Source organism: Callorhinus ursinus, unplaced genomic scaffold (genome assembly GCF_003265705.2).
Source record: "Callorhinus ursinus isolate GAN/ISIS: 27379988/994484 unplaced genomic scaffold, GSC_fseal_2.0 scaffold118, whole genome shotgun sequence".
Lineage (NCBI taxonomy): Eukaryota > Metazoa > Chordata > Mammalia > Carnivora > Otariidae > Callorhinus > Callorhinus ursinus.
In genome coordinates this window covers 679,175-696,428 of record NW_027397180.1, presented here as the reverse complement: position 1 = coordinate 696,428, position 17,254 = coordinate 679,175, and the positions used below count along the sequence as shown (strand labels likewise).

General features: G+C 53.1%; 1 protein-coding gene across 7 annotated transcripts in view; it reads right to left on the bottom strand.

The window, feature by feature from the left end:
• The window catches only part of AP2A2 (adaptor related protein complex 2 subunit alpha 2), a 72,915-nt gene that overhangs the window by 10,782 nt on the left and 44,879 nt on the right, over positions 1-17,254 (bottom strand). For 6 of the 7 annotated variants that reach the window (XR_012377188.1, XM_025861979.2, XM_073889781.1 and 3 more), the window contains 9 exons: positions 15,167-15,268; positions 10,481-10,589; positions 8,756-8,906; positions 7,265-7,433; positions 6,092-6,229; positions 3,299-3,481; positions 2,682-2,779; positions 1,892-2,123; positions 1,623-1,790 (listed from right to left, as the gene is read on the bottom strand). Coding sequence is in view for 6 of the 7 variants with exons in the window: in XM_025861979.2 (XP_025717764.1) it covers positions 1,623-1,790; positions 1,892-2,123; positions 2,682-2,779; positions 3,299-3,481; positions 6,092-6,229; positions 7,265-7,433; positions 8,756-8,906; positions 10,481-10,589; positions 15,167-15,268 (1,350 nt within the window). In the remaining variant the exon portion in view is untranslated. The remainder of the gene's footprint in view (positions 1-1,622; positions 1,791-1,891; positions 2,124-2,681; positions 2,780-3,298; positions 3,482-6,091; positions 6,230-7,264; positions 7,434-8,755; positions 8,907-10,480; positions 10,590-15,166; positions 15,269-17,254) is intronic. The other variant, XM_073889779.1, reaches the window with a different exon arrangement.

Genomic DNA, 17,254 nt, shown 5'->3' with positions numbered 1-17,254 from the left:
TCAAGAAAAGTCAAGAACCAAATAAGGAGAGACCAGTGACAACCATCAGCAAAGACATTAAAGCCCATTTCCACTGCTCACATCAGGGCACTCGGCAGGGGCTGCCCCCCGAGGCACAGACAGGCCATCCCAGTTTCTCCTGGCAGACAGTCCCCCGCTGCGTCACGTGAGTCTGAGTCCAGACGATGCCAAAGGCAGATGAGCCACTGCCCCCAGCACCATGGGAAGAACCTAGTATAGCACGAAAACCAGTTCACGCACAAGCCTGCAGGCCCACTACCTCCAGGAACCAGGCCACTTCACAAATCCAATCAACAAAACCCTGGCACTAAGATGACCTTCGGGACCTCTTCACCAACAAGTGTCCGTGCTCCTGGGGTGGGGCGAGCCAGTCACTGCCTTCAAGACTCAGGTCCACTCTGTGCCCAGAGGATAGGCGCAGAGACACGGAGCTTGAAAAGCCAGCCCTGCTAAATTACTCAGGGACAAAGGGATGATGACCACCTGGAGAAAAAGCATGTATTTATCATTCACTGCAAAACCAATTCATGAAATTTAGCTGCCAAAAACCATGGAGCAAGCATCACAAGGAAACATGCCAGAAGGTCCAGACTAAAGAAGGCACCTCCAAAAAGAAAGCATCAGGACTCAGGTGACACCCGTCACAGTGGGGACCGCTAGTCAGGGGCCTGGGGAGGCCTGAATATAGGGCTCATGGTAGGCCCGGCATCCTTGGTTCAAGGGCCGGACACACGGTCAATGGGGAGACACAAGCAGATCCCGCCAAGGAGCAACAGGGCTCAGACAAAAGCACACTCTTGACAAGCAAAGGCCCTGGTCTCTCCGCACAGGGGCACACATCTGCTCTGACACTCCTCCTCACAAAGGCCACCTGGTATTGCTAGTAGGTATTATTCACGTCACTGGACCAAGACCCCAGAGAGGAAAGAAAGCTCTCCAGGATCCCTCCCATAATGGACAAGCTGAAAGCCCACAGTTCTGGGGAGCCAGTCCCAGCACCCAGGTGGCAGCTACGCGGCAGGGCTGGTGTGCATGCTCTCACGAAACTCCTACTCCAGTCAGGAAGAGACAAGAAACAAATACAACTCTCAGAACAACATCTCCCACCTGATAAACATCAAAGGACGTGTTTTCATTTACATGTGAATGCTCTCACCATTTCATACAAAAATGGGAAATTGATTCTGAACCAAATCACTACTGAAAACCTCTAAGAACAGCATGAGGTAGGTCAGTCTGCTCTAAACCAACAAGGAATAGCTGGACAGGCCTCCTACACAAGGCAGTCCCGCAAATGAAGTGAGTGACCATGTCGTCTGACCCAGTCAGGACAGAGAGGAACTGGGAGCACACTCTGGACCCGAGACAGCGATCTGCAGGACTTTCTAGAAGACGGGGCCCAGGCGTCTGAAAACAGCTTCTGGAGGTCATAGGCAAAAGAGACGTGAAGACCTGGGCTGGGTCCCACTGCTACGTTCCTGGCACACACTGTCATACTTAACACAACTCTCCCGAACAGGCAAATGCTCTGCTGGCCCCGAATCTCAGAGAGAGGCAACCCAGGAGCTTATGCAGCACACTGCCATCAGGAAGGGACCCACCGCGGCGCTGGCTGGGGCAGGCTCAGGGCCCCCGTTGACATCGGCGCTCCTCTCTCGCTTGGCCTCCTCCAGGTCTGTCACTGTGTTTGGGCCCTTCTTCTTCTTGAGCTTGGCCAGGATGGAAGACTCACGCTCTGGAAATGGCGGCATCTCCTCCAGGACAGTTGCCTAGAGAAAGAGGCCCTGGGTCACCACAGCTCAAAGCCCTGTGGCTTCCAACCCCAAGACATGTGACAGCACAGCAGGGGGACAGAGCAGCCAGGGCCTACCAGGATGTCAGTGCTGGCCACTGTGCTGAGCCTCAGGTACTCCACGGCCCGCTGCTGCAGCTCTACGTCCGCATTCTTCAGCTGGCTGTCGCTGCGCAGCACGTCCTGAATGGTGGTCTTCACCTCCGGAAAGAGGTTCACAAACTTGATGTAGGTGGACAAGAGCAGCGCCCTGGTGGGGACGCTGCACAGGTGGAACTTGGAGTGCAACAGGTTGAACTGGATCAGGGGGCTGCAGGGCACAGACAGGGCACTGGATCAGGGGGCTGCAGGGCACAGACAGGGCCATGGATCAGGGGGCTGCAGGGCACAGACAGGGCACCGGATCAGGGGGCTGCAGGGCACAGACAGGGCACCGGATCAGGGGGCTGCAGGGTACAGATAGGGCGCAGACAAGGTGGGGGCACATCACCCCTCGTCCCCGACGCCCTGTGCGTGCCACCAGCCACCTATGCCTCTCACCGGCGGGGTGAGCGAGGGGCGGCTCTGGGAAAAAGACCCACACTAAGCCACAACCACTCCTGTAAAGCAGAAGAGTTGTGCCGTCAGGCACGCACCTCCATCTCCGGACTGAGTGCAAACCTCCCCTCCAGTCAGCTAGAACCCCTGTTCTTGTACAGCTTGAAGGAAAATAAAAATAGTGACCCAGAGTAGAAGTGCTCCTACTCTGGCCATCCCAACAAGCTGTGAGGACACCTGCCACCCTACACTCCGCCGACAGCTGAGAAGCGGGAGACCCAGAGCCAGCACCACAGCACAGCGCTCACCCGACTCCCATGGGCTCTCTCACCTGGATCTTGGGTCCCCGGCTATCAAGTTTCCAAACTCCCCCAGGATGTAGCCACCCACTTTGACCAGGTTCTCATGGCACGCTGGGGCCTGAAGAGCCTGTAAGACAGTAAGCACGATGAGCCCGATGCACAGGCGCCCCCAGCGCGGGTCAAAGAGCTGAGACGCATCTGTCGTCAGGGTAAAGTCGCTACATCGTGGTGATGTGCCAAAACCAAGCACAACTCAGGAAGCGCTCCTGTGAGCTTCCAGCAGCTTCCAAGAGACCGTCCTGGCTTTCGAATCCACCCCTTCATGCCCTTCCCGCCACTTCTGCAGGTATGTCAGTTGTAGGGGAACCCGAGAGGCAGGGATGTGGCCAATCCCAGCCCTGCAATGAGAGCTGTGCTCTACTCAGGCTCCAGGTGGGGGCAGGTGCACATCAGCATCCTCCTGGGCACACATGACCCTCGCCAACGGAGCCCAAGAACCACACTATGGAGACCCTGCGCATACTGGAGATTAGGCTCCACAGTGTGAGCTGGGACCTCCCAGACCAGCAAGTGGAAGACACAAGGGAGGCCAGCAATACCCATCAAAACCCCACGCTTTATCCAGAGGGGGGCGTCTGGACCATACCTCGAACACCGTCTTGGCAGCATAGCCCTGCACATCGTCCCGGTTGATGACAATCTGAATGACACGGTACCACACCTCTTCGCTCACATAGTCACCGGCAATCCGGATCAGGTTCAGGATGGTGTCCACGTACCACGTGTAGTCCACAGCATACTTCTCCGCCAAGATGGCAACCTTCAGCACCTGCAGGGGTGGATGCTCAGGGCAGGCGCTCCGGGCCCCACAGCACCAGCAGCAGCACCATGTGCTGCCCTGCATCAACTCCAGGGCTTCAGAAGGACCTCCGCACGTGCCAAAGCTTGGGTGTGCAAGAAGCTTCCACCAAATTCTCAATGGAGCCCAGAAAGTACCGCCCTCCAGGAATAGACTCGGAGGGACACAGTCTAGGAAAACACACCGGAGAGCCAGGTCATGGCTGCAGGCGGGCACAGCTGCCGTCCGACCTCGGCCTAGGCAGCCCTGGCATGGGTCCTCCTCCCAGCAGCCCCATCCTCAGAGCGGCAGGGCTCCCTGGGTCTCCTCCTGCTCTGGCCAGTCTTTCTCAACACTCTCCCCTCTACTCTTCATGGGAAACCCCACCCACTCATTTACCCCCATGCATTCCAGAGGGCTCTGTGAACCACACACACTGCCCAGGGGCAAGAGCACTGGGCTGTCCAAAAGCAGACCCCCGCTCCCTCCCCTAGTCACCTTCTTGGGGCACTGAGCCCCCTGAACAGCATCAGCTATCAACACTAGACCCTGTTCTTTATGCAGCTGCCCATCCTCACAGCCCACCTTCCCACTCCTTCACCCTCCTGACTGTGCCCCCAGAGCCCCTGCTGTAGCCTGGACCACCATCCATCTGCTCTGCCCACCCTCCGGCATCCACATCGACTCTCCATAGTGATCCCAGAGCGTCATTCCAAAACTCAATGTCACTGCCCTTGGCCTAAAACTCTTTGAGGCCAGAGCTTGCCCCAAAGCTGAGCACTCAGGGCCTCCCACCAGCATGACACAGGTCAGCATCTTCACTGCCCCTGCCACATATGCCCTGCTCCCACCATGCTAACCCGTCCCCCTGTACCCCATGACAACGCTTCCCAAGCTGCCCCCAGCCCCCGCCAGGGTCCGGAGCTCTGCCTCCACCAATCCTCAGCCACACTACAAGCAAGTCTGCCATCCTGCCTAGGACCTGCCTTCCCTGTGGACAGAAAGGCCCCCTGTGAGCTGGGTACCCAGCACATCCAGGTGTGGATGCCAGGCAGCTAGCACGACCCCAGGGTAAATCCTCGGACATGCCACACTGCACAGACGGACAGACAGAGCACTGACCTGTAAACTCACATCGGTCAGTCTTACTCCTCATTCAACTAAAGCTGACTGAGGAACGTCACTCGTCATTTCCAAAGGGGTAAGAGCCAACATGGAGCTGGCTAACATTCAAGACCTTAAAAGCCTGAACACGCCCCTTCCCTCTCTGCTCAGAACGCACCCGGCAGTGATGAGAACCATGCCCTGGTGACTACGGTCCCCAGAGCAACCCAGGCCCACCCGCACAGGCACCAAGCCCTAGCCCTGCCGCCTGACCACGCTCCAATCATGACCCCCACCCACCCCAGGCTCCCGTGCACATCTGTTCTTGGATCTTCCTCCCGACGCTCCCCTGCACATCTGTTCTCGGATCTTCCTCCCCACGCTCTCCTGCAAGTCTGTTCTCAGATCTCCACCCCACGCTCCCCTGCACATCTGTTCTTGGATCCTCCTCCCCACACTCCCCTGCACGTCTGTTCTTAGATCTTCCTCCCTGTCCCTCCTGGCTCCCCGGATGCACCTGAGCCCTCTTTCCTGGCTGGGCATCAGTTCAGCTCCAGAAGCCTTCCTTGGCCTTCTTCTTCAGGGGAGCCCTGCTCCTCACTAAAGCATGACCACACAGTAATTAAGCCATGCCACTTAGCACTGAAGAGCCAGCACCTGTCCCAGCCCAGCCACGCGGGCCACAGCCATTCAATAAATGATCCTCTATAAATCTGAGCGTCCAACTGTATGCAGAGCCACCTATACCCAGAAACTCCAAGCCTGTCATTTCCAAACCGAACAGCAGCCTAGGAGCAATCCTGAGAGTCACTCATGGTGAGCTCTGATGCTGGACACCTGCTCCCCAGAGCTCCCCAGGAGGCCTCAGCCGCACTTTGCTCCCCAGAACAACAAATAAGAAACACTTTTTCATAGGAGGGAGAGGCTGCAGGGTCGCTGACCTTGGCAACTGACCTCTCCACACAGACTCACACTGAGCCCTCTGTGAATCACAACACACACTCAGGGCCCCCTACGTGCTGGCCTCAGGCTACCTGGAACCTGGTGCACCCCAATTCTGCATCACGATCAGCCTTTTCCCAGGTCAGTATGTGCAGGACTCTGACAAGGTGTTTGGTATGTGCACCCACTTTGCTGATGACCTAACGTGAGGGCTGCCAGATGGGAAACGGTGGCTACGCTCAATGTTATCAGAGAGGAAGGAGCGTGTGCCCAGCACATAAGCAGTAATTCCAAGGTTCAAACTTGCAGACTTTTGCCGACAGGAATCTGAACTCGCGCTCACCTGAGTTGCAAAAGTATCTCACTGCGAGGGTCCCTATTCACACAGGCTGTTTAAAGTTATTCCCGAAAGACTGAAAGGCTCCACTGATGGGAAACTAAGGTGAAGGAATCTCTCACCCAGAACCAAGCAGATTCCCAGGAAAGCACTGGAAAGAACCACACACACAAAGGAAAGGAAGACTGTGCTGGCGGCACGGCGGCCATCAGACTTACAATCTCTTCTCGGATGGAGTAGTCGGCCGTCTCCAGGTAGCTCAGCATCTCGGCCACAATCTGCTGGGCATTGCTGCGGTCACACATGGCATAGAGGAGGTCCACGGCCCGCTGCCGCACGCTCACGTCCCGCTCAGTCTGGGGGCGCAAGGAACAGCGTGAAAAGCCATTCAAGCAGACCGTGGGCAGGGTGGCCAGGGCCCTGCGGCTCAGGCCCCCTACTCCATCCCAACGCTCACTGCGAGCTCTCCCCACTCCCCATCTTTGATCCAGGGACCCCTGACACACTCTGCTCATGCAGAGCCCCTCACTCCTACACTTGGGCCCAGCAGCTCTGGACCACCCAGAATCAAGGTGAGTTCCTGGGGGTAAGTCAGAGGCCTCTCTACTGTGTGGTCACGGACTGGCACCTTCTACCTCACCTGGGAGCTTATCACAGTGCTGCTCTCAGGCCCCACCCCTGACCTGCTCCGTCAGCTTCTGCAATGCAATAAGACCCCAGCTGCTCCTCGACATAGGACAGCCTGGGAGGCACAGCCGAACCACCATGCAACGGACAAAGGCAAGGGCAAGTCTTTCTGACTTCTGGCAATAACTGATAACAAACACCAAAACCAGGGCCAGGAGAATCCAGAACACCAAAAAACTAAACTGCCAGCCCTTGTGTAGCCTCTTATTCAAAACACACGCCAAAAATGCTAAAACACAAAAGGACAGAGTCAGACCTGTTCTTAACTGTAAGCCTGAGCAGATCAGAGGGCTCTGTAGCGTCCCCACCTGCCTTCCGTTCTCTAGAGCACTTCATCTAGCAACCAGTAACACGGGGGATACCGTGGTGTCCCACTGTGGGCAACCAGCCCGCAGAACCTGTTCTGGAGACTCACAAAGGCAGGTAATGGGAGCAGGTAACCTCAACTTGGCTCTTGCAACTCTGAAGCTTTAATTCCTTAAGAAAGGTGTATTTTCTTTTGCAAAGGGTGAGTTTTCTCAGAGATAAGGACAAAATATTTTACCTTTGTACCAAAAAGAACTGTTTGCATTGATTCAAACATCTACCGTGACTCTGCTCTGTGCAAAACAGGATGCTCAACATTGCATGCTCTAAGCTGACCTCAGAGGCAGAGAGAAAACAGTCGCCCGGGGGGTGCAAGCCCCAGAGGACAGAGCACTTGCCTTCAGAGCGTTGATGACTGTCTCAATGTGCGTCTTGACTGCCTCGTGGGAGAACTCGGAGCTGGCCAGTGTGCACATGCTCTCCAGGGCCAGATAGCGCAGGTTGGTCTCCCGGTGCTGCAGGAACTGGCCCAGCTGGTTACAGGCGCGGACGAGGAGGTTTGGCTCACTGCACCGACAGGAGAAGCAGGGTAGGTGGGGGTTCCTCAGCACGTGCCTCACAGACAGGGCCACTCACAGGTCAGCATGGCAGGTGGCGTTCACGGCCAGCACACTACTGAAGGGAGACCTTGGGGGCCCCCACAACAAAAGCCTTGAACCTAAACCCTGAGGCCAGTTTTGCATTTGCTCTGCTCGTTGCCACCTCATATGCAGAATTCCACCAACTCCAAAGAGCTGGTAACAACAGAGGCACCACCCCGAATGGAGTGTCTCCTGAGCCTCTGTGCCAAGCTCATAGAGGGAACAAGCAGGACTCTCGCCAAGGGGCCAGAGAGGCTCAGCCAGAGGCAGCAAGCCTTGGTGAATGGCTGAACGGAGGCCTTGCCCACAAGAAGACTCCTGAGAGCCATGCGCACGGACACAGAGGTACAAGGTCAGTGAGTCCCAAAGTACCACTTCCCGGAGAGTTCTGGCTACTCTGCTACTTACTCTTGACTTTGCCCTCATGATGCTGCTGCTCTTTAAATATCTTCCATAAAGACCAAAGGGCTTCCTCTAACATCAAAACTTTTTTTTTAACAGTTCCAACCCCGCTAACATAGAACTCTCAGTAGGACTTTCTGTCCCAAGAAACTACACTTGTCCAGAAACACTGAGGTGGAAGATGGCTGGGAGAGGGTCTGCCACACCTCCTGAGCCCCCACAGCACCCTGCATGGCGTGCAGCAGTCTGCAGTCATGGGGACCCAGGTGGCATCTCCCACAGCCCTGCCTGGGAGCCACACCATCATGCTAATGGGAACTCTAAAAGCAAGGCACCACCTGCAAGGCCACAGGCAGGAAGTCAAGACTACAGAAGCTGAGGAGAAAAGGCAAGGAAGCAAACCATTCTGCTGTCCACCATCTCCCTGTGCTGAACTCCCCATAAAGGCCTCAGACCAACACTGAGTGTGGCTTTGTGTCGCAGGAAAGCTAACAGGCACCCACCCTCGTCCTTCCTGTAAGGTTATGGGAGAAGCCAGGCAGGATCGGGGTGCCCAGGAGGAACAGGAGAGGCCCCTCAGGGAAAGGTAGGACCACAGTGACCAAGTTCTGAGGCCAGAGAGAGCACGAAGTGCTGGAGGGGAGCCCAGAAAAGGGACCACACAAGGAGCCCACAGCCATCTGAGGAGGGCAGAGGCAACGTGTCAGCATCAGGAAACAGGTAAGCACTCAACGACACCCAGCAGGCCTCACCTCAACAAGAATGGGCACACACACAGGTTTAAGAGGGGCACGTCTTCCCTGAGGGAAGGTCAAGGGAAGGAGAGCTGACCCACTGCCGACCCACCTATCATGGTGAATGATCAGGCTGATTGCCTCAAAGAGCACGGCGTTCTTGGCGTTGGAATGCTGCACTTTTTTTGACTTTGGTGGTTCCTGGGCTTTGTTCAGAATGGTCTCCAGGCACTCGGTCAGGCGACCTCGCACTGCAGGGTCTTCTGGGCAAGACAGACCACTGTCAGGCCAGGCTCCCCACACCCAGCTGCCCCTCCCAGCCATACCGCCTCACAATCAGGGTTCCTGGTCTAACCGTGGAGCTACTTAAAATGAGAGGATTTAATAGCTAGCGTAACTACCCATACATTTTAATGCAAATAAGATGCACAACACTTTTGCTGCATTACAGATTACACAAATCAAGAGAAAATAAAATCTCAAGAGACACAGACAAAAAACATAAAAGTTTGAAAAACGGGGCAAAAGATCTTTTTCTCCACCTTCATTCCCAACAAATACAGAAAATGTTACCAAAACCAATAAAAAGAGAGGGAAATTTTTAAAGTTCTAATCAAACCAGAAAAAAGAAATAACAGACAAAAAAGGAATAAGAAGCAGTAAAAATATCAGAATATCATAAAGAACTTATCCACCAAAACCCCCAGCACCTCTGGGGCGTTGCACACCTGGCCATTGGAGAGAGGAGCAGAACCCTGCGGACAAGTTCAAGAGGGGTACCAGCAGGGCCCCCGAGGAGCAGCCACCCAGGGCTTGAGCACAGAGGCCCAAGGTGAGGGGCCGGCCACAAGAAAACTGGAGCCTACGGCCTGAAAGGAGGGTCAGATGAGGAAACTCACACCCACAGGCGACCCCAGAGTGAAGAAGTGGGAGGGCCGCCAGGCAAGGCCGGGCAGCAGGGGTGAGGCAAAGGCCAAGGGGCAGCAGGGGTGAGGCAGTGAGGAGCGGGGCCACCAGGGAGGCTGGGCCACTCCAGCTCAAGGGAAGCGTCTGCCACAGGTGTGCAGTTCATACTTTGGTATGAAAGATATTTAGTAAGAGAAAATTACTTGAACCAAACAAAGAAATATCTTGTACAAAAACCCCAGTTAGATTAAAATGTAAAGGCTACACCAACAAGCAATCTTTGCAAAGGGCAGTTTGGAAGTTATCTATAAAAATCTTCATCTACAGGGCACCTGGGTGGCTCAGTCGTTAAGCGTCTGCCTTTGGCTCATGTCATGATCTCAGGGTCCTGGGATCAAGCCCCGTGTCGGGCTCCCTGCTCGGCGGGAAGCCTGCTGCTCCCTCTCCCAGCTGCTCGCGCTCTAACTCTCTCTCTCTCTCTCTCTCTAATAAATAAATAAAACCTTTAAAAAAAATTTCATCTACATTCTTCAACTGACAAGTTCTATCTGGAGATACTTACCATATTAGTCAAATGTAACATTTTGCAATAAAACATAAACAGAAAAATATCCCCAAGGTGTACACTGTTACATAAATTATTAACAACTCATGATACAAAGTTTATAAATGTTTCAAGTTTTCCTGAAAAAGATCGTTTCAAAAACCTGCATAGATCTGATACTATATAAAAGCAGAGATAATCCCAACTTTTAACAAAACTGTGAGTTCTGTACCAGCTGCTCTGGGAAAGCCAAGATGTGTGGCAGCATCATAAAGGATCCACAGAACAAGAACCAGCTCCAGGAAAGGACTTACAAAGATAACAAACAACTTAACCCTAAGACACTTAAGCAACCCGCTCAGAGAGGTCTCCGCTGCGCAGCTGTACCTGGGGGTGGGTAGCACTGTAGCAGCCTCAGAAGTTTTACAGACAGCCAGGGAGCCGGGACAAAATAGTAGGTATAATCCTGAAGGTCTGTGGACGCAGACGTCACAATCTGTAAGACAACACAGGTGCAGGCAGGTGTCACGAAGAGAGGTCCTCAGTGTGGTCGTCAGATCACACACTAAGAAATGGTTCTGTTCGATGAGCTAAGGATACTTAACACGCTTCTCTCTGTTCTAGAGGTAAAGGAGCGCAGTGACACCACGCTCACAGGGCATGCAGCCGCCCACTGTCACTGTCGGGAGTGGCCCCACATGCTCTTGCTCTGCAATGGCCACCCCATCCTGCAGGCACAAACCAGCCGATACCACTGACCTGAAATCGCTATGGAATTCAACAGCACCTGCACTGGGAACCCAGTCTTTCCTTAGTGGACCAGGACGCAAATAAAACACGAAAGGGTGAGAACTCTGGTCCCCTCAGAAGGGAAAAGCTGGTGTTCTAGAAGAACCCAGCCCCGTACCCCCACAGCCCTCCAGTGCCAACCCCTGCCATGAGCTCGCCGAGGCCAGAAAGCAAGCTTCCTTCATTCATGGTTCCATCTCCTTGGCCGTCAGGGTCCTTGGCAGGGCAGACCCTCCCTCCACCTTCCGAATACATGACTTCCCCTAAGACATTTCCACTAACACACAGACCAGTGCCTTCCTCACCCCCTGTCAGGGAAGTCAGAGGAGCACCACCCTACAAAGCTTACAGGTATGACACTTTAGGTCATATGTAAGCATGTTTGGGAAGGTTTCACCCTGACCCCCGCCCTCAGCTGCAAGACAACAGCCCGGACCCAGGATGTGACCCCTCCTGCAGGAAGGTGAGCTCCGCACTGGGGAAGGCATGGGCAGGATGAGCAGAGCAAACAGAGCCTACAGGCACACGGAGGAGGAAGCCAGGGAGCACTCGGGGGCAGAAGGCGCCAATGCAGGCTGTTGCATGCAGCTAAAGCCACGCTCAGAAACTTACAACTAAAAAACTGCACACATCTAAAACAAATACAAAAATAAAAGCAATGAAGAATTCACCCCAAAAATTTTTTTTTAAAGATTTTATTTATTTATTTGAGAGAGCGAGAATGAGAAAGAGAGAGAGAGAGCATGAGATGGGGGGAGGGGTCAGAGGGAGAAGCAGACTCCCCGCTGAGCAGGGAGCCTGATGTGGGACTCGATCCGGGGACTCCAGGACCATGACCTGAGCTGAAGGCAGTCGCTTAACCGACTGAGCCACCCAGGCGCCCCCACCCCAAAGATTTACAAAGGAACTAGCAAATTAACCCAAGAAAGTAAAGGAAATAAAACAAGGATAGGAACAGAAAGCAGCCAAGAAGAAAAAACACAACAGAGAGAGCCACCAAGTCAGAAGTTACCATGCTTGACAGGCTCATCAGGAAGGTGAAAAGGCACAAACACCCCACGGCAAGATCAAGAAGGGGGCAGCCCTATAGCCCGCACCCCCGCACCCCCGCACCCCCGCACCCCCGCACCCCCGCACCCCCACACCCCCGCACCCAGAGATTTGTGAACATTCAAATTAGCAAACGTCAGGAAAGTGCAACTTAACCAAAACTGATGAAAGGACAGAAAATATAAAGACCCATAACTTATTAAATAAGCTGAACCCAAAATAAGAAACTGTTCCACAAAGAAACCCTACCTTCAAATAGCTTCACCAGTTAATTCATGATAAAAATGTGGGCCAAGATACAAAAAGGAATTTCCTTCATGTGACAAAGCAAACCAACGGCAACAAAACCAGCAAACTCTACTTGTCATGGTGAGACACTGAAGACTCCCCTCTGGGACGAGGAAGAAAACCCTCTCTTAGTCCACAATGAGTGCAGGTCCGAGTGGGAGCCAGAAAGCAGGAAACAAAGACAAATATGGGCTGGGAAAGAAAACTCACTGTCCACAGACATGATGGAGTACAAAGAAGATCTAACACAACCTACACATAAATTACTAAGACCAGTTAAGTGAGGGGCGCCTGGGGGGCTCAGTCAGTGAAGCGTCTGCCTTCAGCTCAGGTCATGATCCCAGGGTCCTGGGGTCAAGTCCCGCATCGGGTCTCTGCTCTGCGGGAAGCCTGCTTCTCCCTCTGCCGCTCCCCCTGCTCTCTCCGACAAATAAATAAAATCTTTAAAAAAATATTATTAGTAAGTCAGTTTGGCAGAGTTGCCAACTCCAAGATCAATGTACAAAAATCACTTGCACAAACCAATACGTAGCGGTTATAAAATACATTTTAAGACATCACTGATGGGATGCCTGGGTGGCTCAGTCAGTTAAGTATCTACCTTTGGCTCAGGTCATGATTTCAGGGTCCTGGGATGGAGCCCCGCATTGGGCTCCCTGCTCCGCGAGGAGCATGCTTCTCTGTCTCCCTCTACCCTTCCCCCTACTCATGCTTGCTCTCTCTCTCTCAAATAAATAAATAAAATCTTTTTTAAAAAAGATATAATTGAGAACAGCATTTTAAAAATAAACTATAAAGATAAACCTAACAACAAATAAAGGAACCTCTACTCAAAAAGTTACAAAACATGAGTGAGAAAAATTAAAGTAACTCTCCAAAAAAGGGGAGAGGGATACCATGGTCATGGATTCAAAGACTCAATACTGTCAAGATTTTAATTCTCTCAAAACTAACCTACAGTCCCAACAGGATTTTGGGGGTGGGGGTACAAGATTGAGCGCATGCTCCACTGAATTTCAAGTTCCAGTAACTAAGACAGCATGCCACGGTGCAAGATGAACAGCAACAGCGAGGGAGGCGGGGCACAGACACAGCGCAACGGTTTATGGCCAAGGCGGCACTGCTGGCGGGGGGGGGGGGGGGGGGGGGGGGGGGGGGGCAGGGAGGCTTTTTAGCACTGACACTGGAACAACTGGTATACATAGAAACCAGTCCCAGGGCGGCGGCTTGTCAACCTAAATGTGAAACCACAGAGTAGGAAAAGACTCCACACACAGGGCACAAAAAGCTCTAGCCACAAAGGAAAGGTTTAGGGCACTAAAATGGGGAATTTGTGATCACAGAAGACTTCACAAAGAGAGTGAAATGGCAAATTACAGAGGACAAGATTTTTTTAAACAGAGCAGACTGAAGCATACAAAGATGCCATTTTTGAAGACCAATAATGGTTAAATGTGGACAGTTTGGTTCATCCTACCATAACCAACAAATCGCTCATATCTAAAATATATAAAAGAGGCGCCTGGGTGGCTCAGTCGTTAAGCGTCTGCCTTCGGCTCAGGTCACGATCCCAGGGTCCTGGGATGGAGCCCCACATCGGGCTCCCTGCTCCGCGGGAAGCCTGCTTCTCCCTCTCCCACTCCCCCTGCTTGTGTTCCTGCTCTCGCTAACTCTCTGTCAAATAAATAAATAAAATCTTTAAAAATAAAAAAAATAATATAATATAAAGAATTTCTTCTACAAAACAACAAAAAGGTAACCAAAGAAAAATGAGCAAAAGACTTAACAGGCACTTCACAAAAGACATTCAAAAAAGCCACAAACATGCAAAGCTGCTCAACCTGGATGATAATCAAGAAAATGCAGATTTAAATCACAATGAGACACTACCATGCCCCCAGAATGGTTAACATCTAAAAGGCCAAAATGCAGGGTGCCTGGGTGGCTCTGTCGTCAAGCAGCTGTTAAGCGTCTGCCTTCAGCTCAGGTCATGATCCCAGGGTCCTGGGATTGAGCCCCGCATCGGGCTCCCGCATCGGGCTCCCTACTTGACGGGGAGCCTGCTTCTCCCTCTCCCACTCCCCCTGCCTGTGTTCCCTCTTGCTATCTCTGTCAAGTAAATAAATAAAATCTTTAAAAACAATAAAAAATAAAAGGCCAAGATGCAGAGCAGCAGGGACTGCACATGCTGGAGGGAAGGTCAGTCGGCTCAGCTGCCTGGAAGCGGCTCTGCACTGTCCCCTCAAGGTGAACCGCTGCCACCCCACGACCCAGTGACACCGCCTCCAGGGACAGGCCCCCCAGCCACACGAACGCCCACGCACGCCCACGCACAAGCCAACAGACAGCCAAGCTGTTCACCGCCCCAGTGTCAGACAAGACTAGGGGGAAGTATGTTGTAGTGTATTCATATAAGCTCTACACAGCGTCCAACACGAAGGAATGGCACACAGAACAAACCCACCAACTCCGCAACGCTGAGCTCTACCAGTCAAACACAAAAGAATATATGCCGTCCGCAGGGTGTGCCTGCGCACGACACAGGACGCAATCAGAGCTAGCCGTTCCCGTGAAGGACACAGGCTCAGGTAGCACAGGCAAGTGAAGAGTGAGGCCACCCAAATGAGGACAGGGCTCCCTGCAGTGGGGGGCACCGCCGGCACCCCCATTCCCCACCTGGTGCAGTGGCTGAGCGGCACTTAGGCGACACGACCTGGGCTGGGCTGCTTTACTCTGGGCACTTTCCCACACAAACAGGACGTTTCTCAACGGGCAAAACGGTTGAAGGAAAACCCAACGAATTCCTAACCAAGACAAGTTCTCACTCCTGAATTTACAAACTGAGCCAAATACCTTGCATTCTAAACAGTTAGCTAATATATTAATTAAATGAAATAACTAAGACGAAAACGCACCCTGAGACCCATTCCCCACCAAAAGACTTACCCTGCTTAACCTGGAGACAGCCAGAGAGACGGAGGTCTTGAACTCCTCAGGGTTCTTCTGTGCCAAGGTGGTGATGAGGCTGGTGGCGGCGGTCACCACGCCCTGAAGCAAACACACAATGCACACTGTGACTACGGGACAAAGCTGGTGCTGACTTCTCACTGCGAAATCATTTTCCAGATAAAATTCTAAACTGAAAGCAACAACCTGGAGCCCCTGGGCCAGATTCAGAACTGCTGTGACGGGCCCATAGCGTCTTTAAGAGTTGAGACAGCACACATCTGTCGATTTCTCTTTGGAGCTTCTCTCTGAGAACCTTCTCTCTGAGAACCAAAGCTGGCACCCCAGACTCTGCCTCTGTGGAGGCCTGCGGGTGGGTAGGCAGCAGCTCTGGCCGAGTCCCTACCTGCCCTACTGCCTTCCTCTGGGTCTGGCCCCCTGTCTGACCCCAGGGTCAGCTGCAGTCCCCGTGGCCCCTAATTTAAATCACTCCATGTAGGGGTACCCAGCTGGCTCAGCCAGTAAAGCACCTCTTGATCTCAGAGTTGTGAGTCTGCGTCCCATGTTGGGTATAGACATTACTTAAAAATAAAATCTTTAAAAAAAAAAAAAATTCTGTGTGGAGCGGGGAGGGAGACATCACCTTTGGACTCATTTGAATCTTTACAATCCAAAAGTGGGACCGTGGAAAAGAGCAACTGAAAGAGTTCATTCTTCCCCTTCTTGAAAAAAGGTCCAAGCTGTATCTCTGCCACGCTGGTCCCTACAGTACCCCAGGCCCTGGTGACACCCCTTCCCTGCAGAGTACCCCCCACGCAGCGCCTGGCCTCGGTGCCCAGGCACACCCCATGCAGCACAGGGACATCGTTGCTGCTGTCCCAGGACAACTAGGAGTCACTCCCACCAATTCCTGCCTCTTGAAGGAAGACAGTGCTTAAGTAAAGAAGTTCTCTCATAAATATGAAATAGATAAAACAAAGGAACGATGTTTATTGACAATGAAGATGCAAACAAAACTCAGGAAGCAACTTGGATCATTGTTTAACCCCTCTGGTCCTCCTCCACCTCGCTCCCGAGCGGATGGGAGAGGGGTGACAGTTTCTGCAGCTGCAAAGGTGCGATGAGAGCGAGCTCCCAGCCACAACTAAGCAGCTCCTTCAGATTTCTAATGACAACCTGAAAGCTGCCTTCAAGAAATGGATCTAACTGGCCTTGATGTCCACCTCTCGGTGAACAAAACAAGTACCAACTGTTTCCCTCCCAAGAGAGCTCTAACACACTCAGTATTTATAAACACGCAAATTCCACCTGGGTAGAGTCATTCAGCAAGGCTCCTAAGCGTTTGGGGCTCGTCCTGGCCCACCCTAAGTGTTTGGGGCTCGTCCTGGCCCACCGGGAGGATAGAACAAGCCTCCATATTCTGACGAGCCGGCTGGGACTCTCGCTGGCTCCTGAGCACAGCTTCTCCCATCCTCTGCATCCCTGCAGGAGCCTTTGTAGGAAGGGGCAGTGTGAGAAAACCACGGGGGAGCCCAAATGGCCCCGGTGCTGTCCCTCTGGCCACAGCTTACTTCCCTGCCCCACGCAGACCCCCAGACTCCTCCCCTGCTCTCAGAACACAGTGCAAACAAGGGCTTGCTTGCTCTTCATGGCCAGCTGACACTCCTCCTGGGCATTCCTAAACCTGAGACAAAGAAAGCCAAATCTCAGGCCGTCTTCAGTGACAAAGCCAGGAAGTGTAAGACACAGAAGCCATAACCACATAAAGGACAGCCGTCAAGAGAACAGAGAACACGCACCAAGAAGAGGAGAGATGGAAAAAGACAGGGTGACGGGCCTGGCCTTCCTGCAGTCCGCCTGGGCCAGCCCCTCCCCCTCCTCCCCTCCGAGCTGCTGCGGCGGCCTCTGCAGCCAAGCAGGTGCCAGGTAGTGCGGCTGGCGAGGCAGTCATGCACATTCAACTGTAAAAGTGAACCGCACACCTACAGAATCCCTCGGTGTCAGAGGAGAGGCGCCCTCGCACCACCACTCTGAGAAGTGCTGACTGTGAACATCTGTCAGCCATGCAGCTCAGGCCCCCTTGGCTGC